Genomic DNA, 27,537 nt, shown 5'->3' with positions numbered 1-27,537 from the left:
TTCTAAAATCAAATAATGCTGAATAAGGAGCAGGTAAAAAAAAAACCAAGCAGTTTGAAAAACCTCCTACATTGGTCATTTGTGATGCATCCATTTGTAGACGACTACATCCATGTACATCTGTATTTTCCTCGTCTGAGCTAGCATCTGGCTCAAAACCTTAGGGCTGGATAGCTCCATTATTGCTCACCAATTTGTTGCACCCGTTATGTTAGGTTGAGGTTGTGAGGAGGATAGCCTGTAAACAGATGGATAACGGGGAGTAGGGGTGGGCTTACTTTGCACCAACAGTCCCACCTACAACTCAGAGGTGAATTTCGAATGAACTCCTGTCGCTCTGCAGATACAATGTCCAAAATGACAGTTTTTTTAATTTTGGCTAAAAAAAGTGAATCATAATAATTAAAAGACCCCTGGGAATGCTTTTAGGATAGGTGATCAGAGTGGGACTTTAAGTACAAAAAAGATTTTAAACATTGGACTTATTTTTTGCAACAGAAGACAAAGGCTCATATGATCACACTCCCTTGTAGCTTCACTTAAGTACTAAACTGTCAAAATAACTTTGGTTTACAAATGTGCCACAAATATGAGTCAATAGTAAATCCTTTAGGATTTAGTCATCAATGTTACCAATTAAAGTAGTTTTTAGAGGGTTTTTGCCATTTTTCCCTACTTCTTTAAAAAAGGTTTTCTGTTTTTAAATAATTTTGACATTACTGTTATCCTCAGTAATGGGTTTAAGACGATTGCATTATTGTTACTCAGTTTTTGTTCAAAAATACGCCAATATAATCAATAAGACACACAAAGAGGTACTGTTGTTTCAAATTTATTAAAGCATGCAACTCAGTTTGCTTGAAACTTCCTCTTTCAGTGCAATACAGAAGCAGACAGCTGCTCGGCCAAGTGTCTGCTGGCCAATGTAATCTTGCTAAACAAGTCAAAAAAATACAGACAAATCAATGAAACAAAGCTCAAACAGCTTTATCTATTATTAATAACACATAAATCATCATCACCGTGAGTTTACTCCAGTCCTGCAGTACAGTAAGTAAAAGGGAAACCTTTCACAAATTGATATTTCCAAGGAAATAAATGGAATACATAACATTTTTATTACATTTTTGGGACGTTTGATATACTGTCTCTTAAGGATTGCACTTTCCTTGTTTCAAAACATTAAACAGCTGTCCCAGTAATTTAAATACTTAAATATATTGGATTATAAGAGGTCGTACAAATGAGCATTAATACTATAAGTCCATCTAATGATGGTGCCAGACTGTATACAATGACAGATGTGTACCATCTCATAAAAGTTCATATACATTTCAATCGAACAATAGATTTGCAAATCAAAATGTCTAATACAGACATGAATAGTCAAAAAACATCAGTTCATCCTGTTACACAAACAAGCCTTTTTTTCTCCATATAATATAGAATAACTAGACACTTCCCATCTAGTAATAATAATAAAAAACAGTTTCAATAAACTTAAAAGTAAACAAGAATATAGTGAGAAAGAAAAATACAACAACAACCAAATGTGGTTTAAATAGTAAGAACAATATCATTTCTATCAAACAATAAATCTGTTTCATGAGCGAGCAATTAAAATGCTGCAAGCAAACTTCAGCACTTGACGTGGCCACACAGTGGGCATGTGCAGAACTCTTAACAGCGCTGGGTGTGTTGTATCACAACTACAGAATCGTCCGTACTCCTCCGCAATCACAAGAGGGACTATATTGCATGCACGATACAGGATGCTCAAAGGACGGGGGTATTCGGGGGCGCTCGCTGGCAGTGAGTGGGGTGGAATTTTGTTCAGTGCATTTAGCCACGACAGCAGAGCGCCATACACACTTCTTAAAGAATGTGTGTACGTATGGGAAGGGGGGGGGGTGACTTTGACTTTACGTCAATAGTTACAATACTGTTTCTACATACACGCTGGTATGTGTCCAGCCCTTGTCAAGACACTAGCAGCAAAGCTGATATTGATACTGATTGAGGCAAAAACACAATAGAACCTTTGAGCACAGTGAGGCGTTGGCTGAAAAGAGAAAATAAAAAAGATAAACCCTTGAATAAAATAGTCTGTGGAGTAACAGAAATATGAGTGGATGAAAAGGCAAGGTAGCTGAGCAAATGAAATCTTCCCTGAGTGAGAAACACAGACAGCAATCTGGCCTCCTCTAGTGGAACAAAGCAGAATTACAGGAGAAGAACTCCTCTTTCCTTCCAGCTTACAGGTAAGGAATATGACAGGGTGTAGGAGAACCGCAGGGACTGATTGTATTGTTCAACTTGGCACTTCAAAGGTGAAGTTGTAAACAGAAGCAGGATGCCAGTGGATAGCAGAGTTAATCTTTAACACTGGGTGCAGTTTATCACCTGCACCAGCTCTGGCCTTTCAGAGTCTGAAGTGAACCCTGCAAGACATTTCTAAGAGCAATACAAGGAACAGCAGCAATAATAATAATAAAAACAAAAAACAGCAACTGAGCCACTTTAAGATGGCAGCTAAAAAAAAAAGACTCCTCATTCTTCCTTTCTTAATTTCAGATATAGATTTAAATTTTTGTGTTTACATTTTCTCCTTAAGTGAGAAATTTGGCACAGCGGGATGGAAATCAACCCTGCAGTTAGAGTAGCCTGAAAAAATAAAAAAAAACGTACAGCGAGGCACGCTCTGGTGGATCACACAGTATAGATGACCGAACATCTGATGGTCGGCAGACGAAGACTGGAATCGTACAAAAACTCTGTTAGGTTTTGTTTTTCTAACCCGAACCCAAACCTTGACACTTAACTTCCCAGAAGTCAGAGATGCTAAAAACAAGATAAACACAAAGGTTTGGAGTCAGTACAGAACAATAAATGGTTGTAACTTTACCTTTAAATACTGGAGTGTGATGGACAGCATGAAGAAGTAAATACATAGATTTAAAAAAGGACATTTTCAGAGCTGAGTTTAAGGGATAACATTAATGCCAAAAAGAACACAGGTGAAACAAAGCTAAAGTTTGTTTTTAACAAGAATAAAAAGTTTCAGACAGTGAACTTTCCATGAGCCATCGGCTAAAGTGTCCATACCAGAACAAGTGCAGAGCGGCTGCCAAAACAGCTCAGAGTGCGCCTTGACAACTTATGCTTCAAAAGATTTTTAAAAATCTGGTATATTTGTAGAGAAAAATTAAAGAAACGTTGCTTCTGCTTGATATGTGACTAGCAGAGGTGAATGATGGCTCCCACATGAGGTTCACGGCCGAGTCTTTGTGTCATGATATCCACTGGTGGAATGCAGACTTCATCGTAGAACAGGTTTTTTTGATGATCACCACATTAAAAACAGAAATGTCTTGCGGTGGTTTTGTGTTTTCCTTTTTACAAAGTGACTTCTATAGTTTAGAATTGTTTTTTTTTTTGTGGAAAAAAAGAATTTAATGGAAGCACCACACATGACATGGGTAAAGGTGGATTGTTTGTGTTGCTTTAAAAATGTCACAGTCACAAGACTGTGGCACAAGAGTTTTATTAAGGCAATCGCTTAGGGTTTTAATTTTTGTTTAAAGTGGAGTTTAATCTGGATTCCTGCATTTAAATGATCCAAACTAAATAAAGGAAGCAATATTTGAGAAGAAAATTGAAAATTGTAAATGAAGCTAAAAAAATAACTATGTGAATATTTATTAATCACTGTCTCCTTAAGTTATAAATGTTACCATTTGAAAAGCTCAAATCTAATTTAGAATAAGCAATTGACTCAAGTGTAAATTGTTACTTTGAAAAAACACATGGCAACCCTATGGTGTTTATGTAAACTTAAAGAGGTAATATTTTCGATTATTCATTTTTTGGTTTAAAATAAATTTATATAGAATGTTTGAAGATGTTTTAGAAGAAAATGTTCTTTTCATGGGGTAAATAAAAACTATTTTTATGAAAAAGATGGAATCTAAACTCTGTTTTATTCTGTATAATAATAAGCAAAGGACCTAAATAAACACTGGACCAATAGAAATTAACTCTATTGTGACCTAAAGATACCTGCAAAGACCTAAATTGAGTTAAACCTAAATAAAAAGAAAGACTTTACTGGTAAACTGTGAATTTGTGTAGTAAACAATAATAGTAAAAACATTTTAACCTACTTTTGAATCAACCAGTTCTTAACTGCAAATAATTTAACGAGTCAGCATAAAACGTGACTAAACGTATTCTCCTTCACATTGGGATGGATCTTTGATCATGTCACTGAGAGTCATGACCGATATTTACGAAGGCTAGAACTGAACCAGGGTCTGGTTGTAGGCAGGCGACTCAGCTCTGGCTTAGGAAAGGCCAGACTAAGAGATCTGTTCAGCTTCTATTGAGCAGCATCTCTGTTGGAGCTTTTTCAGGACAGGGTCTGGTCACATCGCCAAGCTGAGGAGGTCCAGTCCTCAGCACCAGCTTCCCGACTCCTAACCCTCCTGACACCAGTCCTCCAGGAGACAGAGACTTTCTGGAAAAGAAAGAAGGAAGAAAAATGGACTAAGTAGATCACCTACTTATTCAAAAAATGTTCAAGTGAGAAAATAACCCAACACAGTCCCTGTAAAACAATGGTTGCCGTGGCAACCTACCTAAAAGCCATCTTTTTAAGCTTATGGGCATTCATCTTTTCTGTCACTGGATCCTCTGTTTGGGGGAGCTCCGCTGCAGGGGATGAAAGGAGGGGGGATAAGCAGGGAGATGGGAGGAGGTGGGCAGCATCCTGAGATTGTGGGCTCGCCAGATCAAAAGACTCCTGAGAGAGAAAAAGGAACTTGGATTCAATGAGACTGGATGTGTTTTTTTAAGGTTTTCACGCCACATAGACAAAATCAAGTGAATTAAAAAAAAAAAAAATATCAACACTTTGGGGGGGAAAAAAACACCACCTGAGATTTGACGTCTTGGGGTTCCGAGTCCTCCATGTTTAGTGCGCGTAGTTCTAGCTCGATATCTCGGTCTGGGTCCAGTTCACTCTCGTCCCTCGTGTGACTGAAGGGAGTCTGATGGACTTTCAGGTCGCACAGGTTTTTGTCTCCACTGCTGACTGACGTTCGACTGCCGTGCAGGTCGGATGCATACAGATGTTCACTGAAATGCACCGACCATGGATTCATGTTTAAATCAGCAAACTTTGCATTAATTCTGTTGCTTTAAAGACGCACTCCGATGAAGTTTTTTTTGCTTGTTTTTCATGTTCTTGTGGTCTTTTTCTGATGATGAAGAACATATATGATTGCATTTTGCAGTATTTTTCTTTTCAAATCATTATGAATCAAAATCATTATGAAACAGGAGCAGACAAAAAAAATACAGTGCCACAAGTCCCCGTTCGTCTCCGCCGTTCATTTTCCTCAACTGTGCTGGCCTTTTGGCTCAAAACTGTATGGCTGGATAGTTCTAATATTCCCATTTTTGTTGCACTGGTAGTGTTTGGCTGGAGGTGTGAGGGACTGTGAGCTAGAAAGAGAGCATGTAAACAGAGAGCTCTCAGCAATGGGGAGAGGAAAGGTTGGTGTTGCTCTGGGCAAACAGTCCCGCCCACAACTTAGAGACAAAATTCCAATGGATTACTGCTACTCTGCAGAAAGTATAGAAAATGACACAGGTTTTTTTCCCTTTGGCTAAAAATGGCATCATCACAATTTAAAGACCACTGGGAATGTTTTACAATAGCTTAAAAAAAAAAACGTTCTAATCCATATCCGTCTGCAAACTCAGTGCTGTCAGGAAAAGAACATTAAAGTGACATTTCTGAAGGTTTGCTAATGCCCTTTGCTTTCTCAGAATCCTTCTAGCACTGTTCATCAGCTTTTTAGCAAATATTGACTTTTTCTTACTGTGACTTCATTTTAGAAGGATGTATACAATAGCGAGCAGAGATCAGTTCATCCAATATATTGAATTCCCCTAAAAATGTTTGTATGATTTAAGAAAATGAAAGCAATCCAGCTATATATGTGTGGTTTTGTGAGTCTATACATGTTGTAAATGCTCTAAACTGAAAGATACCTCTCAAGGAAGCTGGAGTGGCTGGAAGAATCGGAGCCCCTGGAGCTCCACTTGTATTCACCGTGATCCAGGCGGGGGTTGTAATCTGTAAAAGACAAAAGAAAAGTGTGTTGTATGTCAAAATTGTATTTTTTTTCTCATACATTTGCTCTGTATGTTTTTTCCTACCTTTAAAGTTGACCGGTGTGGTGCTGCTGGCCCTGCCCTGGCAGGCGGTGGCTTGAACCGGGTCAGTGGTGTGGTATCCTGTGCGGGACGCCCTTGAAATAGCACCCCACTTCGATATAATCGGCCCCTCGCTAAAGGGAATAATGGGATCCTCATCTTTCAACCGCCGGCAATGATCCAAGGAAGGCAGCCATCTCTTCCCAACTCCATTGACGCCACCACCTCCTCCTTCAGGATTGTCCAAGTCCTGCGTGGGAAACATAAACAGATAAAAGAAAAAAAGAAAAAAACATTCTTCTTTAGATGCGCTGGAGGCTTTCTTACTGAGCGTTCTGAGCAGGAATGAGCCGGCGCATGTGCACGACTTTCAGGCTCGAAGGGACTCCGACAGGGTCCAACGGAGCCACAGGACCAAGGAGAGTAGTGAGCCAGACTGTCCTCACCTCTGAATCTGCACCCCACACACTGACCTCCACCACCTTCAACATGCTGAAAGACACACGTGGTGCAAGAAAAAACATGTTTCTGTTCTTTACTTTCATGAACTTATTTCACCAAAGTACGCTGCACAAACACAAAAACTGGATTTCATTTAGTTTATGAATAAGACATTACAGAACACGGAAGGTGTTAAAAACCACTTAGTTGATTCGTTGAGTAGACATTATTATTCTGTTTAACCGTATAAACAGGTATCCTGTAAGAGTTTGGAAGGACTATCATCAGAAAAATTGAATCTCAGATGTAAGATGCATCTGTACATATGAAAAGTTGATTACATTTAAGTCCTTTTTACCGACATTTGTGTGGATTTATTTGACGGTTGGTGTTTTCTGTAGGATGACTAAAGTCTGGGACAAAACATCAATTATTTGTCAAAAAAAATTGAGGCATAATGTGCCCTTTCGCAATCTACTGTTTTGCAGATTTTTTTTGTGGCGCAATTTTTTTATTCCTTAACTCTTTTCAATGTATTGTGTTGTGATCGGCTGAAGCATTGTCAGTCAAACTCCTTTGTGTCACGTCTCCTGTGCAGAATGCATTCAGTTTGCCAAATCTACATCAATCTGCATTGTGATCAGGTCTTTCTTATCATTCTATAATACTAGACTCATTTTTCTATAAAAGTTCAAACTGAGAGTTTAAACAAGTGTGAAAATATTTATGTCTGTGTGAGAAAAGTGTGTAGTGAGAAGTTTAACTGCCCTAAAGCATCTGTACTTATCGTTAAAAATAAAGTTGACTACTTTGTGGGTTCTGTTTGTGGTTCTGGTTGTTTTTAGAATGCAACTTGTAAAACAAGAGACAACAGGAAGTAAAAACTATATGGGAAGTACAAATATAACTTCCCTTTTTTAGGTGTGCATTTGTATAAAAAGGTCTAGTAATAAGTGTTTTGCATTTATACTTAATAATAAATAAATTGGATAAATACTATTCCAAAAAATGTCATTTTTCGTAACTTAGAGTATTTTTCTTTTTTTTAAATTGATGCATTTGCTGCTTTGTAACGTTTTCTCATTCGTTTCTATTTTGAACCAGTGGTCTCAGTCCACTCGCATTTAAAACGGATGGTTTTTGTTTGAGGAATAAAATGCACACAAAAAACAAAAGCTTGGATTTTTAAAATCAATTATTTGAACCTCTTTCTGTACAAACTAGCATGCACTCTGCAGAGATCTTTATCTGAATCCACATTTTGAAAAAATCTCTCACTAACTTCTTTTTGTAGAGTGAAATATTCAGTCAAGACTGCACAAATAACTTGAAAGTTGTAGTTGATGTGTTTGTAATACACGGCATGTTTTTCACATCTAAAAGCAGAAGTGAAACTCGGAATTGCTGCTTGGTTAAGTCTCATTTTTTCCTGTATAACTCTTTCCGCACACACACACCCACACATGCCGCAGTTATGCATTGCAAGATATCTTCTACCAGTTGCTAAGCAACTATCTCTCACTTAAAGCGCATTGGGTAGAGCAGAAAGCGTTTTGGCACAAGAAAAAAACTGGTTAAAGTAAAACCCAGTTCTATGACTCCACGCTGCCTTGTGAATGACCTCTGCTCTAAACGGCAGCAATGTCCTCAAACGATCTGGTTTTGTACCTCTTTTCCAAAATCAATGGCGAAGATGGGGGAAGACTGGGAGGGCCTGTTGGCGCTGTGATGGTGGTGGTGGTGGTGTGCCCACTGTTCGTGTCTCCGTCTGAACAGATCCTCGTAGCCCAGAGGAACACGGCTATAGTCCTGCAAGAATTGTCAGGGAGAAGGGAGAGAGCAGAAATCACATTAGTGCAGCTCAAATTTCAACAAATTTGTCTGTTCGGTGAAGTGAGCCAACTCAAGTGCAGGACAGATGCATGAGTAATGCTGTCAGCTGCACCTTAGTTCTGAATCCAGACGGGATTTAAAGGTCGAAACACAAACAAGCACTGTGCTTTCTCTGAAGCACAGCCTTACAAAAGAATTACCTCTCACTCTTTTATATTTCATACCATATTTTGCAAAAATAATGGACTACTCTGTATATTCAAAATGTTTATATCAAAAATATTCAACCGTTTTCTGATTATGTCTTTTTTCACAGTACTTTTTTATTTTCCATTTATCCACTCTCATATTTAGAATTTGTTTTTAAAAAGTGTGACTTTCAGGTATAATTTCTGATGCAGCTCTCTTTGTAAAGAGAACTTTCTCAAAAACAATTAAGTGAGGAAGAGAAAAGTGAGTGGGAGAAGTCCAGCACGGTGCGGTCTTCCCACTTTCCCGCATGAAGAGCCGAGATTAAAGCCAACACTGTAACTGTGTGACTGGAAGGGAGGCGGAGGGAAGGTGGGAGGGTGTGTGGGAGAAACAAGAGAAAGTGGAGCAAAAGCCGTGGAAAAGACTTCGGCAGTGATGCTCAGTGTGTCTGTCATGAATAAAAACATCCTATAGACAGCCTAAGAGGATTTAAATGAGCTTTTAAAGACCCACTCTGAAAAGAAATCATGTTTTTCTCATTTATAAGGACAATTAAGCTTAAAATTGCATGTCTTTCTTAATTTAATGTGTGAATCAGGAGCAGACAAAAAAATGCAGCTGGAAAAAAACTTGTATGTGTGAGATAGAAGCTACTACAGCAAACGACAAGCTCCCTGCTTCGCTCAATTCTGATGCATCCGCTTGTAGACACATAATTACATTAACATCTTTGTTTTCCTGGTCTGAGCTGGCATCTGGCTCCAAACTTCAAGGCTGGATAGCTCCAATATTGCTTGCCATTTTTGTTGCACCGGTAATGTTAGGTTGGGGTTGTGAGGGGCTGTAAGCTCGCAGGAGAGAGTGTAAACAGGCAGATAATGGAAAGGGGGCGTAACCATAATTATAGGACCATATAGGCTTTTACAATAGATCAAAAGGGGATCGGAGTGGGACTTTAAAGAGTTTCAGTGAGGCGATGATCACTGAAGATCTGGCAATAAAACATGAATATTTTCCTTGTGTTTTTTTTTTTCCTACACACCCTGTGTAGCCCTGTGCGGTGTTCAGATCCAGAACAGTAGTTGCTGTCTAGAGAGTTGAATCTCTCCCTGAGCGGAGGCTGGTACACAGAAGAGTGCAGCACCTCTGGAGGCAGAGAGTTACTCCTGGGGTCCTCTCTGTGGTACAGCTGAAACAGGAATCAATGGATCAGTCACACATTTGCAGAGTTCTGTGTTGGCGTGTTGATGTTCCGCTGGCTCACTTGAGGTCTCCAGACTCTTCTGCTGTCATAGAGCGGAGCGTAGACACCGGTGTGGGCCATAGGCCCATACTGAGGCTGCCCAGGGTGGGAATGGAACACAGGCGCTCCCATTCGGTCTCTGGGCGAGTGCAAAGGGTATCCTGTAGAAGTGGGTGAGTGTGGCGCCTGAGGGTCGTTGGGATAAAGAGAGTGTGAAGGACCCATGGATGGAGGCAGGGAAGATTCGGGCACATTGGACGACCGGAGGAAGCGGGCCATGCAAGGCTTGTGAGGAGGATGAAGAGAAGATTGATAATAGGAACCTGCTGGAGAGGAACATCAGAAGCGTTACCTTTTTTCTGATTTTCTATTCAGTTTCAACAATCTAAAGAAAGACTCACAGGTTGGTTGATAGTGGCCTGTGTCAAAGGCAGGATGGGGCTCTTGGTAGTACAGCTCGGACACCTGAGACGGATGTGATGAAGGCAGAATAAAGTGGCCGTGGCGGGGTAAAGGAGCACCACTTTCAACACGGCCCACTGTGCTCAACGGGGAGGACGAGGAGGAGAGGCTGGCCGGCGTCCCGGGAGGGGAGGCGGGTTTCCTGAGAGACAAACACCAAGAGAAAGAGAGAGACAGTCAATCCGGCTCCACTCCAAACTATTTGATACTTACAAAAATGTAAAACTTTGATTTAGGATGTATTCAGACCAGAAAAAAAACCCTTCATTTGTCCGGATCGAGTCCTGACTTTCCTTTTCCACACTAAAGCTTGTAAACAAAACCACGTGACTAAAAATCTATCCACTCATTGGTCAGGAATTAGAGGCAGAAATTATGGAAGTCCTACGCTTTTAGTTCATTCAAACTTTATATTCACAAGTTTATATATCACAAGTTTTGAAGATGTTCCAAACTCCTCACAATAGAAAAACTTAATTTAAGACAAAAAAAACTCAAATTGCACAAAATTATGGCTCAATTTTAAAGATTTTATTAATAAATTTATTAAAATGTTGTAAAGTTAGACTGGCATTCATTGTCTTTTTGTTTTTAGACAAAAATTTAGATTTCAGTGCTAATTTTAGATTTTATAAGGATTTTTGAACTACTTGTACTAAGATCGTATTCATGTTTTGTTGTAAAATTAGTCATTTTTTCACTGTAATCTAAATAAACTACAATTAGGTTTATAAAAACTCAAAAATACAAACCATTTGCTTAGCAAAGAATACTTGTTATTGGGCTGTATACCATTTAATTATGTCATTCTATCAAACAGTTAGCTTTTGTTCTACATGTTTGGAACTCCTTGTTTCGAAATTTTGATATCTTACACAATTTCTTATAGGGTAAAATTGACTTGGTTCATGAACAGATCATTTTAATCTCTTCTTGTGTTCTTTTCTTATTTTTAGGAGACCTCTTTTTGCAGTTTAAGGTTAAACCACCCCCACAAAATAAAAACAACCCTGGACAAAAATGTACAAAGACACAGTGGAAGTAAGTCCACACATCTGGAAGCTTCTAGATTTTGACTGGATTAATATAAATGATCATGCAAGTGAGGCGTAATCCTCAATGCATGTTGAAGATTAAGGATTAAGATTAAAATAAAAAAAGATTGAGGGCTGGAACTACAAAAATGAAGCAGATGCCGACAGCAAGTAAAATAAGAACAATGGTCAACATACGGGTCGGATGATCCTGCTGAAGCTCTGTTGGTTCCTGGTACCCCGTTACCCCCGCCGCTGATTCCGTTTGGCACGGGTCTCTTCCTGTCCGTGCCTCTGGAGATCAGGGACTGGTGAGCCAGACCAGGAACCCCCTCCATCTTGGCCCCTGCTTTCTCCGCCGTGCCTTTCAGGTCCGACCCCACCCCTGCAGATACGTCGGTGTGGATGCCGGCCTCCATCGAGAATGTTTTATTCATCACACCTGGGGCGAGAGGGAATGCACGACCCACACAGCTGCTCTTCTTGTTCCTCAGTCGAAATCTGCACGAGAAGGCGACAAAGCTTAGGACACGCTCAGAATGCTCCATGAGATATTTATGATTATACAAATAGGAGAAATTCAGAATTTGATTATGCTGTAAAATGAAAAAACCCTCACTTTTCCAGCTCGTCTTGTGTGTGTGCAAATGTACAGTTGGTTCCTCGAGGACAGCCTCCCTGCTGACGAAGATCTCGGCACATGCTGGTCTTGTACTTGCTGTTGGCCTGAGGCTACAAATCCACAAAAATGCGACACAAATTACCCGCACAGTCCTGAAAATTAATCGTAGTATTTCAATATTTTATCTGACATTACATAACCATCAGGCCTTCTACATCCTTACCCTGTGGCTGGTTTAACTCTTTAACTACACCAGTGAGGGAGTGCAGGCACTGGATAAGTCTGGAGTTCCTTCAGCATCTTTCTTTTTTTTAATTTTTAATTCATTTTTGCCTAAAATGTCATCTTTAGTTTATTTTTTAATATTTCAAAGTCAAGTAATTTTGTGGCACAGCATAGTTAGAAGTCGAGTCCTTAAATATTTTATTAGACTATCAATAGCAGTAGTAAGAACATGCAGTCACCACAGAACTGGTGAGTCTATATAAGCCTATATAATAACAACTTTTATTTCAACTCAGTCTAAAAGTGCATGCTGCTAATGTGAAGTTGCAATTTCCATCCGTTTTTGTGAAGCGTATGGATAGTAAAGCAAATCTGTATTGAATTTTCATTTTATATGTAGTCAGACTCAACTAAAATTTTATTGAAAACTTTTTCTTAGAGCTGTTGATATTCAGGAGGGTTTTATTTCACCAATCGTTTTCTACTAAAATAAAATATATCACATTTGAGCTGTATAAAAAAACATTTTTTAGTACCTGAACATTTCTTCTCATTTTGTACAGCGACTTCACAGCCTGAGAAGCTGTTAAGAGTCCACTTATGTGATGTAAGTCATCCACTCTGAATCCAATATATTTGGTTTCCAGTGTTATTAAAAAGAGATAAGGTTGCTGCAAAACTCATATTACTTCCTGTCTTTATCAAAATAAAGAGCAAAAAAAATAAAAATAATAATAATATAGAACCTGCTCACTTTTTTTACAGTAAAGTTAGACTGAAACTTTTTCCATTATTGATCACATAAATAATATTTCAAAATAAAACCAATACTTCAAAAAAGGGCATTTAAACTATTTAAACCTCAGTTTATTTATGGCTCCTGAATTTTAGTGTTTAGAAGCAAGAAAACACAACCTAGTTTCTGAAATAATGGGAAAAACCCTGCATGTGTTTAAATCTCATGAATCTAAATGAGATTAGGTGTGGTCAGACAGCATCTCCTGTCCTTTAGAACTGCCTTAGAAGCCAAGAAGGGTTTTAAGTGAGAAGTATTTTAAAGTGTTCATTAGTTTGAAAGTTGTTTGTAGCATTTGGACATTTTTCTGCTTCAGTTTACCTGTGGGGGGTCGTGGCTCTTCTTGCTAAAGTTCTGTGTGAACTCCACTAGTCCGTGAACGACCAGCTTTACCGCCAGGGTTACACTTTCCAGCTCCTCCCATGACGGCGAGGGGGCATCTGCATTAAGATTGAAAGATGCAGGCAAAATAAAATAGTGTTAAAATGGCGAAAATATTCCATCAATTTTAGAAAATTACACTAAAAAAACATATAAACAATGTGTGTTAAAGTAAAATCTTTAAAGATCCACATGTTGGTGACATTTTTCTCTCTGTTTTTGTATCTTTATCGTACTTAATAAAGGCAGAAGGTTCTCCAAAAATGGAAAAAGTGAATACAAAAAACGTTTTCATATTAATATCTGTAGTTGTCATCCTAAATATAAAAAGTGCATCCAATTTCAGCTCTAACACCACAGTATGTAAATTGTCAACAGATGGTCGGGCTTCCTAAAAAGGTTGAAACTTGAAAATGCCATACCATCATTTATTAAACACACAAACTCATTTTCATAAACCTTTCCAACTTCAAGAGTTTGAAAGGTTTTTAAAACTACCAAAAGTTATTTACAATAAAAACAGAACCCCCCCCCCCCTTTTTTTTTACAAAGCAAAGCTTACTTCCAGTGGACAGTGAATAAACAAAAACATGTTTACTTGTTTTTCCCCCCATTAAAATGATTGTTTAACTGTTGATTTTATTTATCCACTTATAAGATCTGAGTTTTTTAGTCATTTTGATTCAGAAACAGTGACATTGTTGAAGTGCTTGAGCCTGTTGAGGGTGGGTGATTACCTGGGTTGTGGTCTATGTTGGCCAGTAGCTCTAGATGTGGTCTAAGGCTTGTTAGGTTAGCAGGGTCTGCAGTCCTCTGCAGAACGATTGTCAGCTCCTGAACGCTCTTTGCAAACGACTCTGGAGACTGGAGCTACAGAAGATAAGGTCGAAGTCTGATATTCTGATTTTATGAAATCAAAGATGGATACAAGCATATACACATGTGTGGACTGTGGTACCTTATCGATGATGGACTGCATGTGTGACTTGTGAACCAGGTCTCCATACAACAGAGAGGACCACTGCTCTGGGGAGATGCGTAACCCCGCTTCCATGGCGATATGGACGATCTGCGCGTCATGTTCTCTCCTCAAGGCTTCGTAGCTACGGAACTCCTCCTTCAGCTGCATCAACGAGGAGTCCTCGTCCCGCTTCGTCACCTGATGATGATGAGGCCAGGCCACAGAGGGAGAACAAAGAGGACGAGACGCAGCAGGAGAGAGGAGAGTGGGAGGAGAGACGAGGAGGCGTTGGGATGGATGCATGAGAACTTTTTCTGACAGCTTTATCTTTGAGCTTTCTTTCAACTGCTATTCAATAAAATCGACCAAACAATTTATTAAAGTTTTTTTCTCTCAGAAGGTTCCTAAAGTGACACTTGCAATCCATAGAGTGCATTTCTGTGTGTGTGTGTGTGCGTGTGGCATCCTCAGACTCACAAACTCAAATTCAGATCAGACAAAGGGGACTCTCCCTGTTCAGAATCTGCCCTATGAGTAATCATCACAGGACGCCGACACACAAACCACAACAGCCATTAGTTATAATCTGAGATGCAATTACTCAAGCAGAACTCCGTCCTTGGAGTTCATCCGTCGTTGTCGGCCACCTTGGCTGCCGAGGCAGGGCAGAGGGAGAAAATAGAGGCTACAGGAAAATAACCCTGCCAGTGATGTCTGTTATCAAATAACAAGCCCAAAAATACATGCACTCTAAAAATGGGTGTGCAGAAGCCCATGCCCTGACTGAAGCTGCAGGATTTAGGACATTTTTAACACTGGAGAGCACATTTTCCAGCTGCTGTACTGTTTTTCTTGAGAGATCAACCAACAGTTGCTTTAGAAAAGTCTTGCTTTTGTGGCTTAAAATCAGTTCATAGTGTTCACATGAGCTTGCATAGATGTAGTCATTGGTCTGTTGTGTAGATGTGGCCCAGTTTTATTGTCCACACCTTAAAGCAGGAAGCTCTGTAGAGCAGCTGCACCACATGACCTATGCTGGTTTTCGAAGCCTGGGGGAACCGAGCCTCCAGTTTTTGGACGACAAACAAAACCAAGACCTTCCTGGACAGAGCTGAGCCATCTTCCAGCGCCAGCAGAACCAGCTTCAGGGCATCTTCCTGCATGGCTGGTGAAGAGAGGTTGGATGGAGGCGAAGAGTTGGCGAGAGATGAAAGCGAGAAGGATGAAAGTAAGGAAAAAACACAAACGCACATGAAGAATTCAGGTGAGAACCGGGGAAGCTGCATATGACAGTACTGCAAAAACAATAAAAAGGTGTCCTCAGAATTTTGTATGAACTCATTTTGTTATCAGGATGAGAAATGATTTCCCATTCAGAATCTGCCCTATGAGTAATCATCACAGGACACCAGGAAAAAGCATCAGCGTCGAGTCTGACGAGGAAACACTCACAGCCAATGAGGATTTTTAAACACAAACTAGCAACAAAAACTGGTTGTGTCTAATTGCCCTAGAAATTTCCCGTAAGTCTCTGTGTAAACCCTGTCTGCATCAATGTTCACTAGATTGGCTAATATAGACCACAATGCATTGCATTTGAATGATTTTTCATGAGGAACATTTTTTATTTTTATTTATTTTTATATCAATCATCCAAGTTTTTTTTATCATCAAAACACAGTAGATTCATAAAATACTTGTAAAATGTTCACAGTTATTAGGGTTTTACTTTTGGAAATCTGTCACATGATTTTTGGCATTAGAAAATTAAAAGTGTTGAGCACGGTGTTCAAATTGCATTAAAACTCCAGGGCACTAGATAGTTCTGCACTATACAGTTTTTTTGTAGTTTAATAGTAGGGAGGGGATTTGGGCTTAACCTAAATAAGCTGAAATGTCTTTCATTGAGAAGCTAGAATCAATTTTGGAGTATCTTACCCACTAAATGTACAACAAGCTATAATGTAATAGTGCAAAGTCCATAGGTTACAGCATAAAAAAAATAATTCTTTACCAAAAAATGTTTTTTTTAAATGTAGCCTGTTAGGGTTTTTTTTTTCTATTTGAGCATTTTAAAATACTTCATTTGTAGTATAAGAGTGTGTAAATTCTTACAAATAAAAATAAATACATATAACTTCACAGCTGCATTTGTTATTCTTTTTTCCTCATCAAGGAAAATGCTCCTCTTAGAAATCAATGTTTAATCTGTGATAAAGTTTTTATCCTAAATAAGTACTCCATGTTCTAAACAAAGTTCAACAAAAATATAAAGTTTTGTGTGTATTTTCCTATTTTTTTGGTAATTATGTAAATGTTTTCATTTTTAAAATTTGTTTCATATTGCATATATGATAGTTGGTCATTAAAATAAAATTATTTTAAAGATTTTTACTCTGATTATCCTCTTCTTTTACAAAGGTTAATCTGAAAAACCACCGTAATGGTGTGATTTAATGACATATCTACAGCAAATATCTGTTTTACACTTGTCATTTGTGACAGCTTTATTGCATTCATCATAAAGTTGTTTGTTTGAGTGTTTAAGTTTGGTTTTCATCAGCAGACACTCACCAGGTCCCAGAAACTGGCAGCCACGCGCCCTCACTGCTGCCCACAGGTTGGCAGACAGCTGCTGGGGGTTCTGGTGCTGCAGAATGAGCTCGGTTACTGTCCGCTCCCCCAGAGAGCGGCATGCTCGAACCGCCCGCACGCGGCCTTCCTCCTCCACCAGCTGACAGTTCACCAAGGTCACCAGCTTCCTTTGCATGGGCCGACTGAGCACGCTCGGACTCAGGCTCGCCACACCTGTAGTAGGGAAGTGATACCTCTTTAGGTAAACTGCACATATATGAAAGTTTACTAAAAGATATGTTTTTATTTGATATATTTCTGATTATGCTAAATAGAAAAACACATTTTTTAGTTTAGTGCAAACTGCCCTATTTCTCAAAAGACTCTGACGCTCCAACAGATTTGAATCTAAACTCCTACAGAGTTGTCAATTTTTTGCTTTTCAAAGCTCTGACATGGCAGTAAACTTAAATGATAAAACAGAAAAAAATCACGAAAGTTGCACATTTCTTAAATTGGCTGAACTTGCCTGAGTCTCTCTGCAGAGGTCACACATAGAACCTCATTTTTCTCCATTACCACTAAAGTACAGCAGCGTCCTACATAATGTGAGAGGGAAGAGGAAATGCCAAACCATGCAGCCAGTTTGACTGCAGCCCACGCACGCCAAATGTGAAGTCTCATTCCACATATATATAAATGCCAATCATGAAGCATCCTGTGAGTGCGCGCACACATGCAGTACCTTTAGTGCCGCTGATGGGCTTCAGGTAGAGAGCCAGTTCTTCCACACACACTCTGCAGACTTCATAGTGCCCAGCCTCTGCAGCAGTGCTCAGGCTCACCGGCTGAACATCAGGGACCTTACAGTGGAGGGAAGAGTTTCGAGTTTGAGTTGCTTTGCTTTTTTCTCCAGTCACCACCGGTGTACTCAGCCTTACCTGAGCTCCAACCAGCTGGAGCAGGGCACAGTTGACAGGCAGCAGGTCGATGTCTGTGCTGATGGGGGTCTGATCGAAGGGGCAGGCCTTGCGGTGCAGCTTGTGCAGGCAGGTCTTACACACTGTGTGAGAGCAGCCCAGACTGATGGGCTGGTGGCTGCTGCTGTCAAACTCATTGTAGCAGATGGGGCAGGACAGGAACTCAGTCCACTGGGCCGCCTGCACAGGCATCCTGCTGCCTAGCCGCAGGGGGATTCGCCGGCCAGCTCAGGAAGAATGCATGTCAATGTGCACCTGCAACAAGAGTGACATCGCCTCTTGTTATAAAGGACAAATGCAGATGGATGAGAAATAACACGGAAATAGGTTCAATTTCAATCCACAAGTTAAAAGTCTGATAACATTTTTGATGCATTGCTATTCACATACTGTAAGTAAAAATTCCTTTGTCAATTTTTCATTTAAAATATTTTTGTTTGTAAAAAAAACAAAAAACAAAAAACTTTCTTTGGTAAAATTATGAATTTTTATTCTAAAAACTCACAAAATGTTTTTGTTTTACCCCAAAAACTACAACAAATTGCCATAAAAGAAAACCAATGAATGCATTTTAAAGACCTAATAGTGTTTTGGGTCTTTAACATGTTCTTGTCACATTTGATGACGGAAGATTTTTCTTCATAATTCTTTATTCAAATCAATTTGAATCAGAAGCAGAAGAAAAAATGACATTTGAAGAAGAACATATATATTTGTGATGTAGAAAATACGCTGGACGGGCCACACGCTCCCTGAATCGAGCTCTCGGCAATGGGGAGGGGAAGGGGGGGCGGGGTTGCTCTGTTTTCAACGGTCTAGCCCACAACTCAGAGGCAGAATTTCCAGTGAACTCCTGCTGCTATGTAGAAACTGTGTCCGAGATTTTGGCTAAAAACCGCATAATCATAATTTAATGACCATTTGGAACACTATGGCTATAGATGATCAGCGTGGGTCTTTAGGTAAAGATTTGATTGATCTATTTGATTTATTTTTATTTAAGCACACCTCTATAAATAAATGCTGAAGTTTGTAGAAATGGATCAATATGAAAGAAGTGATCTCATGGGAAATAGATCAGAGTCTGTTATTATTTTGTCCATTTTTTTCCTGTCAGTCCCCCATTACATTCGTCACCTAGCATCCCTGTTTTAACACAGAGAAGTACTTTTATCCACTTCAGAAAATATCTGCACTCCATGTTGATGATGTGTGGCTAAAAGGTCTATGGGAGACGCCTTTCCATATGACACCCACAGAGTCCAGCAAACAGGGTCTGTACAGATGTAATCACTGAGGAGGGTGCCTTTTATCTGAACAATAAATTATATTTAGGATGGTGTGTAAAATGAAAATGCACAGCATGTCTGATTTGGCAAACAGGAATGAAAAAGCAAAACGATAAACCAATGAGAACGCCTGTGCCCAACAGCTAAAATACAAAACCCCTACTTTCCCTGAGTAGTTAGTATTAAATTTATAATGACAACTTACTTGCTTCATAGAGATTTATATTACTGGCACCACAATTAGTCATCCTTTTACAACTCTTTCTTACCATTTTTTTGGTGAACATTGGAGATAATTAAAAAAAAATTAAGTCATTCTCTGAGAGTTGAATTAATTTTAATGCATTTCAGTGCATTCTGTTTAGTGCAATCATATTAAACACTATATAAGGATCTGCTGCCACCCAGATTAAAATGTTAACTTCAAACAGTGAACTAAGCATGGATACATACTTGAGAGTCTCTTTCCATTCAATTCCTCAAAAAATAGATTAATTGTGAGCATTGTGTCCAGTTTGCTAAAAAGAATAGGCTTTACTCATTTTCCAACACACGAAAGTCCTGTGAAAACGTCAGCCCCAGCTTAGAATTTGCGTGCCGACGACAACAGAAAGGAAAGGAGAAGCAAGACTTCCCATCCGATGTTTAACAGTCCAACCATACAGCCTGTTACTGGAACAGAGATGTGTATGCAGAGAAGAAAGCGCAAAAAGGCGGTGCATCCCAGTCGTTCGTGCCTAACATGACTGTATAATGAAATTAGGAGAATCCCTCTTTAAACCACAACTTGAGTTGTTAATGTCTACAGCTTTGAATAGATAAACGCAGACAGAAACCTTGGACGTGATGGGAAAGCTGTTATCTCTTTGCTTCCGTCTTTTGTTCCCAAACACTTCATGCAGCTGCCACCGTTGAACCTTCGTTTTGTTGGTGTACGAGACAAGAAAGTTTAAGAACCAAGAGGAAATCTGGGTCCACTTTCTAAACCCAGACCCAGAGAGCTTCATGATTTTAACAACAAACAGTTTATTTTTCAAAGTACTGTATAACAAGGAGAAAGTACGATTGCCTTTGCAAGAAATATTTTTGAACTTGTCGAATTTCAAATATAGGTTAGTACAAACAAAACTTGCTGCATTTTTATTTTATTTTATTCATTCATCCATTTTCTTCCGCACATCCGGGTTCGGGTCATGGAGGTAGCTGTCTAGGTAAAGATGCCCAACCACTGCCTCCAGTCTCCTCGTCTCTAAGGTGTTCCCAGGCCAGCTAAGAGACAGTCTCTCCAGTGTGTCGTGGATTCTCCATGGGGTCTTTGCCCATTGACACATATCTAGAAAATCTCCCTGGCGGGGCAACCAGGAAGCATTCGGACCAGATCACATAACCCCGGAGCTCTGTTGATCCAAGGGGCTAAGATGTCAATGGTTAATGCACCTGGTTGGGTCTCCCATGGCAGACAGGTCTTAGGTGACGAGCCAGACTAAAGACAGTTTACAACCCCTTTATGAGTACTGAAAATCTAAGTCGCCCAGACCTGGGGTTGGGGCTCACAGGCAGGTGCCTGGTGGCTGGGGCTCTTCCCATGGGCCCCAGTTGGACCCAGCCCAAAGGGTTGACGTGGGATCACTCTTCTGTGGACCAACCACCAGCAAAAGAACTCAAATAGGGCCAGTGCAATGTGGTTTGGGGTGGCAAATCCCACAACCCCTACTTAATTTTAAGTCAAATAAACTGCAATTTGAGCACAAAACACACAGTGATATTGTCCTTCAGAAGTCTTCCACATCCCAGATGCAGCCCCCGTTTTCATAGAAGTTTAAAGAAATTAACAAACAACAGCTTTTTGGGGGGGGGGGGGGGGGGACATGCAATTCCTTATAATTTTCTAATTGCTTCTAATAGAATTTCGTAAAAGTCTTGTAACACATCTGACGCACCTGACTCAAAAGTGAATTTATATGAAAAAAAGCAAATTTTCCAAATGTGAAAAAAACTAAACAAAACAATAAAAAAGACCTAATCGTTCAGCACGGCAGCAAACACTAATATGGGGAAGGGGTTGCACACCAAGAAGTCCTTATTTGCCTCTTACTCAACACTAAACTCCTGAAAATGACATATTTTACTACAGTTTTCACTATTTTAATGAAAGCACGTGCTGATCAACATTTCACTTTAGTCAGTATTGCTTTCATTTAAATAACTGGAGCCGAACGAAGCAACAACTAATGCTAAGTAGCTATAATCTATAAATAACTCAGAGATTTTGTTGTTGTGCATCCTCAATTTAGTTTTTACATTTTGCTGCCCTTTATGTTAAGAAAATGGGCTTGAAACACTTAGTTAAATGGGATGCTGACCTCCTACACAAGCCTCAACCCCAATTAATAAAAGCATTTACAAAATCGTGGCATAATCCCTCAATCTCTATAGTGGCGAAACAAAAAAAAAAAAGGAAAAACTTCTGCTGACAGTGTGCAGTCACCGAGCACCTGTTGCTGCATCTGTTCAAACTGCTCACCAACACAACAGCTGGCACCCACACAGGAGCAGGCAGCTCTCAAAAAGGCAAGAATAAAATCCAATCGTGGATCGAGAACACATTTGACTAAAAGGAAAGCAAAGCCTGCACAAAACCGCTCACATGAACCGACTAAGCTGTTTTCAAAAACAAACGGAAAAAAAAGGAAACTGTGAGCATAAAAGATCTTGCAGGTCTTCACAGATAATCAGTTTCAGGATCTGGAGTTCAAAACCTTATATTTTCTGAAAAAGAGTAAAAAAAAGAACATGCAGTTTGGCGGATTTGATTTCCTAGATCCAACAGCAAGCATGTGAGACGTTACAACACAAAACATGCACAATATTCACCACATCATTTCCATGGCATTGCTGGGTTCGGTGTCAGCCGGCCCGAGTGCAGCCTTCCAACTGTTGGCGCCTTGGAGGTTCGCCCCTCTTCAGTGTTACGTCTTTTTCTCTCCGGAGCTCAAACGGAGCACTAAGAAGAGCCATTTCAACACAGATGAACCCGGGTCTCAGGAAGTGTGAGGAAGCATGTGATCTAACTAGTTCAGTTGAGATGAATGGGGAGGGGTTTTTTCCCAAAACTTTGCACGCAGATCAGGACATGCAAACTCTTGGAAGACAGCTGTTGATCTATTGACAACCCTCCCTCCCCTGCACCTGTTGCTGTCCAGCTTTTACACTTCAAGTTTCGTCCACAAAAAATCATATTTAATGAGACTTCCTGTCAGGTCACCAATGAACGACACAACCATCCTAATAATGCAGGAACAAGTCAATGGTTTCGCGTGTGGGTGAGCATGTCACATGCAGTAAATCTTTCCAGTCTTGTGACAGGAGGGGTGGGCGTGCATCCCTGCAGCACACAACTTCCTCATGAGACTCTCATGTAGAACGTGGGACATTTACGACCGCTCTGTGACAGATGCAGAACATTGGCTGGGCAAAATGGCAGATCGGACTGTTAAAATAGTAAAAGAGAAGGCTTTGTGTTGGCCCAGCAGGGAGACTGCTCAGACACCCACTTCCTTAGTGGAGGATGAGGAGTGCATTATGTCTTTATGCCAACTGTTGGCTAGCTATCATCTTTCTGAGGAGAAACGCGGCTCCTTCTATTAACCCCCACACTCTGTGTGCGCACAAGAAAACATTGTTTTTATAGACTAAATCTGGAAAGTTGGCATCTGAAGTGCCTTTGCTTGTGAAGTCTTTGGTATAATTTCAATTTATGGTAAATTTGAATGGATTCAGTTAGTTTGGACAGAAGAAGCAGCATTTAAAAAGGAACTCATGACTCTGAGGTTTCAGAAAAATGTTTTTCTTAAAAAAAAAAGTTTAAAAAAAATCTATCCTCCTCTTGTTCTGCAAATTAAGCATTAACCAGAGGATAAGTTAAACATTCACTTATCCTGTTACATCCTTTTCAGGGTCAGTTAAAACCATTGACTGTATAAGAGAACTGGACAAAGAGACCCCGCCCCTCTCGTGTTCCAAACAGGAAGTACCGCAGCTCCTACAATGCTTCCTCTGATACCTACTTTTTTTTATACATGTTTTTGCTCATTTTTATTTTTTGTATTATATTTTTGTTTTGTTGCAAGTTATTCAAGTTATAAACGGTTTGATTGGAAGTTAACCCAGTTTGGTATGGAACAAATAGGACAAATCCAGGACAGCAAAGAGTAGAAGAGAACCTAACTAAGGTAGAACTTTGAGCTTTGTGTATTTCAAGTGCGATGAAGGAGGAAGGGGCAAAAAACGTAAAAACAATGGCTATGTTCAAATTTACAGTCTAATCCCTAACTTCTAAAAAAATAGATGGTGCGGGACTATGTAATGCCCCGGATTTTAAAAGCAATTCAGACACTGTGCTCACTACTGACGTCATTGATTTCCCAAAGTGAAAACCTAATCGTTATGAGTGTTTGAGTGTTTTACAGCAACTATTTAGGAATCTACTGTGTTCTGATGATGACGTCCGATGTCAGGTGGATGATGGTTTATTTAAAAAACACATTTAAATACATTTCTTCCGTAAAGACTGTACAAGTGCACTGTGGTCTATATTCGCCAATCTAGTGAGCATTAAGGCACACTGGTTTTTCGCAGAGACTTATGGGAAATTTCTAGAGCACTGGATTTTGGAATTGTAGATTAGAACACCACTACAAATTGTCGGACACACTATATAATGCACTATGTAGTGAGTCGTGAAGAAATTCCGACATAGCCAATATCTATCTACGGTATATGGGACAATCGGGGGACCAGCTGGACTGATGAAGGTTCATTTCTGCCTATTTATGAGCAGCTGAATTTCTCCTAAAAAATAAAAAATAATGAAATTTGCATCTTTAAACTAGCTTTGCAAGAGAATCCTAAAGTATAGTATTACTAAAATACAGGAATAGTTATAGAAGATGATTCTGAAGCACAAAGATATGACATCATTATGTCTTTACACTCCATTTTACCTCATTTCTGGACAACTTTTTAATTTTTCATTTGTGTTTTCTGCAAAACTAGGAAACAGAAAGCAGCAAGAAAAACAGAGCGGTAAATGTACTACTTGTTCCTTTGATGTACCCAAGTAGTGAAGCGTGTATTACAACAGACCAACGAGCTGAAATGTAATGATTCGACTGCAGTGAGAAGAACTTGAGAAGTTTGTTGATGAGAGAAGAAGCCAGGAACAAAATCTTTTTGGCTCCAGGTCAGACATTTTTTTCTTCTTCTCATAGTTCATTTTGAATTAAAATACTGTTACGATTTTTCTCTTTAGGTTCTGATTTCCTGCTTTCCTAAAAAATATATTTGTTCCAGCATTTGTCTATCCTGGTGTTACAAGCTACGTGTTGTAATTGTTTTCTTTTTCAAGTAGATGCCCTAAATTCTTTTATAGACAAAACTGATTAAAGCTGGAGGACTATCCTTTATGTGTTTCCACTTTTCCAAAAATAAATTACTGTACATTGTTATCTAAACGTAAAAATCCTTGTTGTAAATTTGGAATATTATACTCCACTTTTGCAGTTATTACAAAGTAACTTAAAACTATATAGGTGTCATGTACATGTAACAGATTACAATTTGGAGAAAGTAGTAACATTAGATTACTTTTGACCAACTGTAACAAGTGGTTTATCGTCTGGAAGTAACTTGCACAACAATGAAAAATAGTTTTGCAAGAAAGTTTATTGGCCAAATCATTGCTTTTTTTTTAAACTATTTTTTACTTTACTATTTTATTAGTAAAGTTTCAAACTATAAGTCTCAGAGAAAACTACAGGTAAAAAGGTTTTGCACTGCCAGCAGTGATTGGGATGTGGACTCAGTGCAGCCGATCCGGTTCTTCTTATTTTACTGACAACACTCCTGCTCATATCATTCCAAAAATGTTTTTGGCAAGACACAGAAATAGATCTGCACACATGAGATCATGACAGACACGACGCACTGGCAGCAAGTCGAAAGTGAAATGGGATTACCTTCTAAGTTGTCACTGTGACCGCATAAAAAAAACAACAACTGCCATAAAGTTTGTGCACGAGTGCAACAGCGTGCTCGTAACAGATACCAGCAGACAAAAGCAGTTGTTCCCAGAAACCGAGATTAATGACAGTCTTGTCGTAGAACAGATGAACACAAACTAATAAAAGTGTAGTGTGCATTGTCATAACAACCACTGATTCTGCTGGAGAAGCACGTGCAACACCAACACACACTCCCAAAGGGGTATTTCTGAAAACCTTCATGAATGACTCAATACTTTCACCATTTCAGGTGGAAATGTCAACAAAAAAAGCTAAATAGCATTTTCATTTCCTTTACCACACATATGTTTTCCCGCCCACCCGTAACGTGATTACCACCCCCACAGTTTCAAAAAATAAAAAATCTCATCTGAGTAGAAAAAAAAAACTTCAACCACAACCATGAAAGAACCTAAATACTCCAATACTTAAACACGAGAGAAAAAAAATGTAATGTTTCTATTAATGTCAACAAAAATGAACTTTTTGTGTAGTAAGAGAGGGGGGGGGGGGTTGAATCTTTAAAAGCTGGAAGAAAATAACAAGAAAGAAAATATGTCATTCAGGTGTGACGTTTTGCAATCTAAAATAAATATTCGCAATATGTATCAGTTATCCTTTATGTAGCCAATAGATTAACTATTGGAGCTCGATCACAATGCATGTTCACCTGTTGTTTTTATCAGTATTGATGGGATTATTATTATGGTTCTGTCCATGTGTGTGTGTGTGGGGGGGCTTTAAACTGCATTTCTTGTAATGTTGTTACTTTTTGTGTCTCTACTTGAAGATTTAGAAACCTCTGAGGATCAGATTATTGCACCCTTACTCTGCACACCAGGATGAACAAAGTATCTATATCAGCAGGTTGACAGACATTTCCATGCTGGCAGGTTGTTGCATACTTCAACTTTGAATCCAAGGCTTTACTTTGAATTTTAAACAGCTCATGTAGACCTCATTTTACTTATAAAATGTGTTAAAATATTTCCCTGTAATGCATGGAGGGTGCAAGTCACCACCATGACACCAGCACGTCATGTTGCACGCGCTGAATGCTTTCACTTATCATGTGCAGCAGCCTGAAATATGCAAGGCAGACTTCAATCTCTAAAAAAAAAAATAATAATAATAACAAATTTCTATCACTAGGTACAGACGAGGCAGAGGGTCTGCTTCTCCTCTGGTCAGGGGGTCGCACGCGCTCCACGTCAATCTGGCCCCGAGGAGCGTGTGTAAATAGTGCGCACTCTTGATGAACTCACCTCAGGCGCTACTCCAGAGCGGCAGCGGAGTAAACATATTCACGCCCTGGCTGAACCCTTCTAAAAAGGATGAAAATAAAGTCATCAGTTGAGAAACAGCCGGGGTTAGTCTCGTCGCCGATGGAGGAGCGGGTCCCTCATTTCAGCGCTTTCCAGACAGGTGCCTCGGGTCCCGTTTTCATCCTCCGCCTCATGCTCCAAAGTGACGAACACTTTCGCTCAGGTACGTTTGGGCCACACACCCTCCAAACTGACGAGTCAACGCAGAGGAGAGATGGTGGTATCGCTCCGCCGGCAGTGATGGTGTCTGAACCTCACATCCAGGCTGTTGCTGCTGCTGCTGCTGCTGCTGCGGTTGCGGTTGCTGCTGCACGGCTCTGCATCATTCTTGCTCCGGCTTAAATGTGATTTTGTGAGGGGGGGGTCCAACTGTTTTTTGGCAGAAACGAAGCGGCGTAACTTTCGGAAGGTACTATTTTAATGTTGTGAGCAAGGATAAAAAGATGTAAAGGGGCAAGCCGGAACAAGCCGCTTTTCGAGGCGTGGGCTAGCTTGTTTTAAAGAAACAGACCGCGAGAGGTGAAACATTAGCGCGGGGGAGGAGGACGAGGAGGGCGGGGGGCTTTGAAGCGCGAGGAACACAGGAGATCACAGGTTCAGCACAAATTCTGTTTTCTTAAAAAAGAAAAAAATCTAATTGAAGACTATTTTTTTAATATATATTTTTTTAAAATATTTTTTTACAAATTTTAAACCATAAATTCCGAAAAGTTAAAAATGACTGTTAATCCACTTGACCAAATTCAAATATCTGCAAGCTGAGGAAATGCTTACAGTGCAGTTGGAAGAGACCCAACTTATCAAGATAGTAATCCTATTAAATAATATGTGGACTTGACCACTCAGCAATGGTGGGCGATTTCATCCTAAAGCCACCAATAGTACCAATGATATA

General features: G+C 39.6%; 1 protein-coding gene across 3 annotated transcripts; it reads right to left on the bottom strand.

The window, feature by feature from the left end:
- Positions 1 to 816: 816 nt before the first annotated feature.
- Positions 817 to 27,146, bottom strand: LOC101170530 (roquin-2). 3 transcript variants are annotated; one of them, XM_023960698.1, is made up of 20 exons: positions 26,583 to 27,146; positions 17,928 to 18,221; positions 17,732 to 17,849; positions 16,987 to 17,220; positions 15,402 to 15,577; positions 14,410 to 14,610; positions 14,189 to 14,321; positions 13,392 to 13,510; positions 12,047 to 12,159; positions 11,626 to 11,928; positions 10,333 to 10,535; positions 9,953 to 10,257; positions 9,731 to 9,877; positions 8,332 to 8,472; positions 6,550 to 6,714; positions 6,226 to 6,472; positions 6,058 to 6,142; positions 4,935 to 5,136; positions 4,638 to 4,801; positions 817 to 4,516 (listed from the first exon to the last, which is right to left on the bottom strand). In XM_023960698.1, exons 2-20 carry the CDS (start codon positions 18,156 to 18,158, stop codon positions 4,372 to 4,374), a joined length of 3,432 nt encoding a protein of 1,143 aa, XP_023816466.1. In that variant the 5' UTR covers positions 18,159 to 18,221; positions 26,583 to 27,146; the 3' UTR covers positions 817 to 4,371. The 3 variants fall into 3 exon arrangements, with proteins under 3 accessions (XP_023816466.1, XP_023816468.1, XP_023816467.1); XM_023960700.1 differs by having other exon boundaries at positions 9,953 to 10,254; XM_023960699.1 differs by lacking the exon at positions 26,583 to 27,146 and adding an exon at positions 22,130 to 22,356.
- Between the last annotated feature and the right edge of the window lie 391 nt (positions 27,147 to 27,537).

This window comes from Oryzias latipes, chromosome 12 (assembly GCF_002234675.1).
Source record: "Oryzias latipes chromosome 12, ASM223467v1".
Classification (NCBI taxonomy): domain Eukaryota; kingdom Metazoa; phylum Chordata; class Actinopteri; order Beloniformes; family Adrianichthyidae; genus Oryzias; species Oryzias latipes.
This window is presented reverse-complemented; position numbering and strand designations above follow the sequence as displayed.

Coding starts and splice junctions, on each gene's coding strand:
- LOC101170530 (XM_023960698.1), bottom strand. CDS start 18,158: ATGCCTGTGCAGGCGGCCCAGTGGACTGAGTTCCTGTCCTGCCCCATC. Junction 11,929..12,046: donor ACACAAGACGAGCTGGAAAA/GTGAGGGTTTTT, acceptor CTTCTCGTGCAG/ATTTCGACTGAGGAACAAGA. Junction 10,536..11,625: donor TCAGCAGGATCATCCGACCC/GTATGTTGACCA, acceptor TTTGTCTCTCAG/GAAACCCGCCTCCCCTCCCG.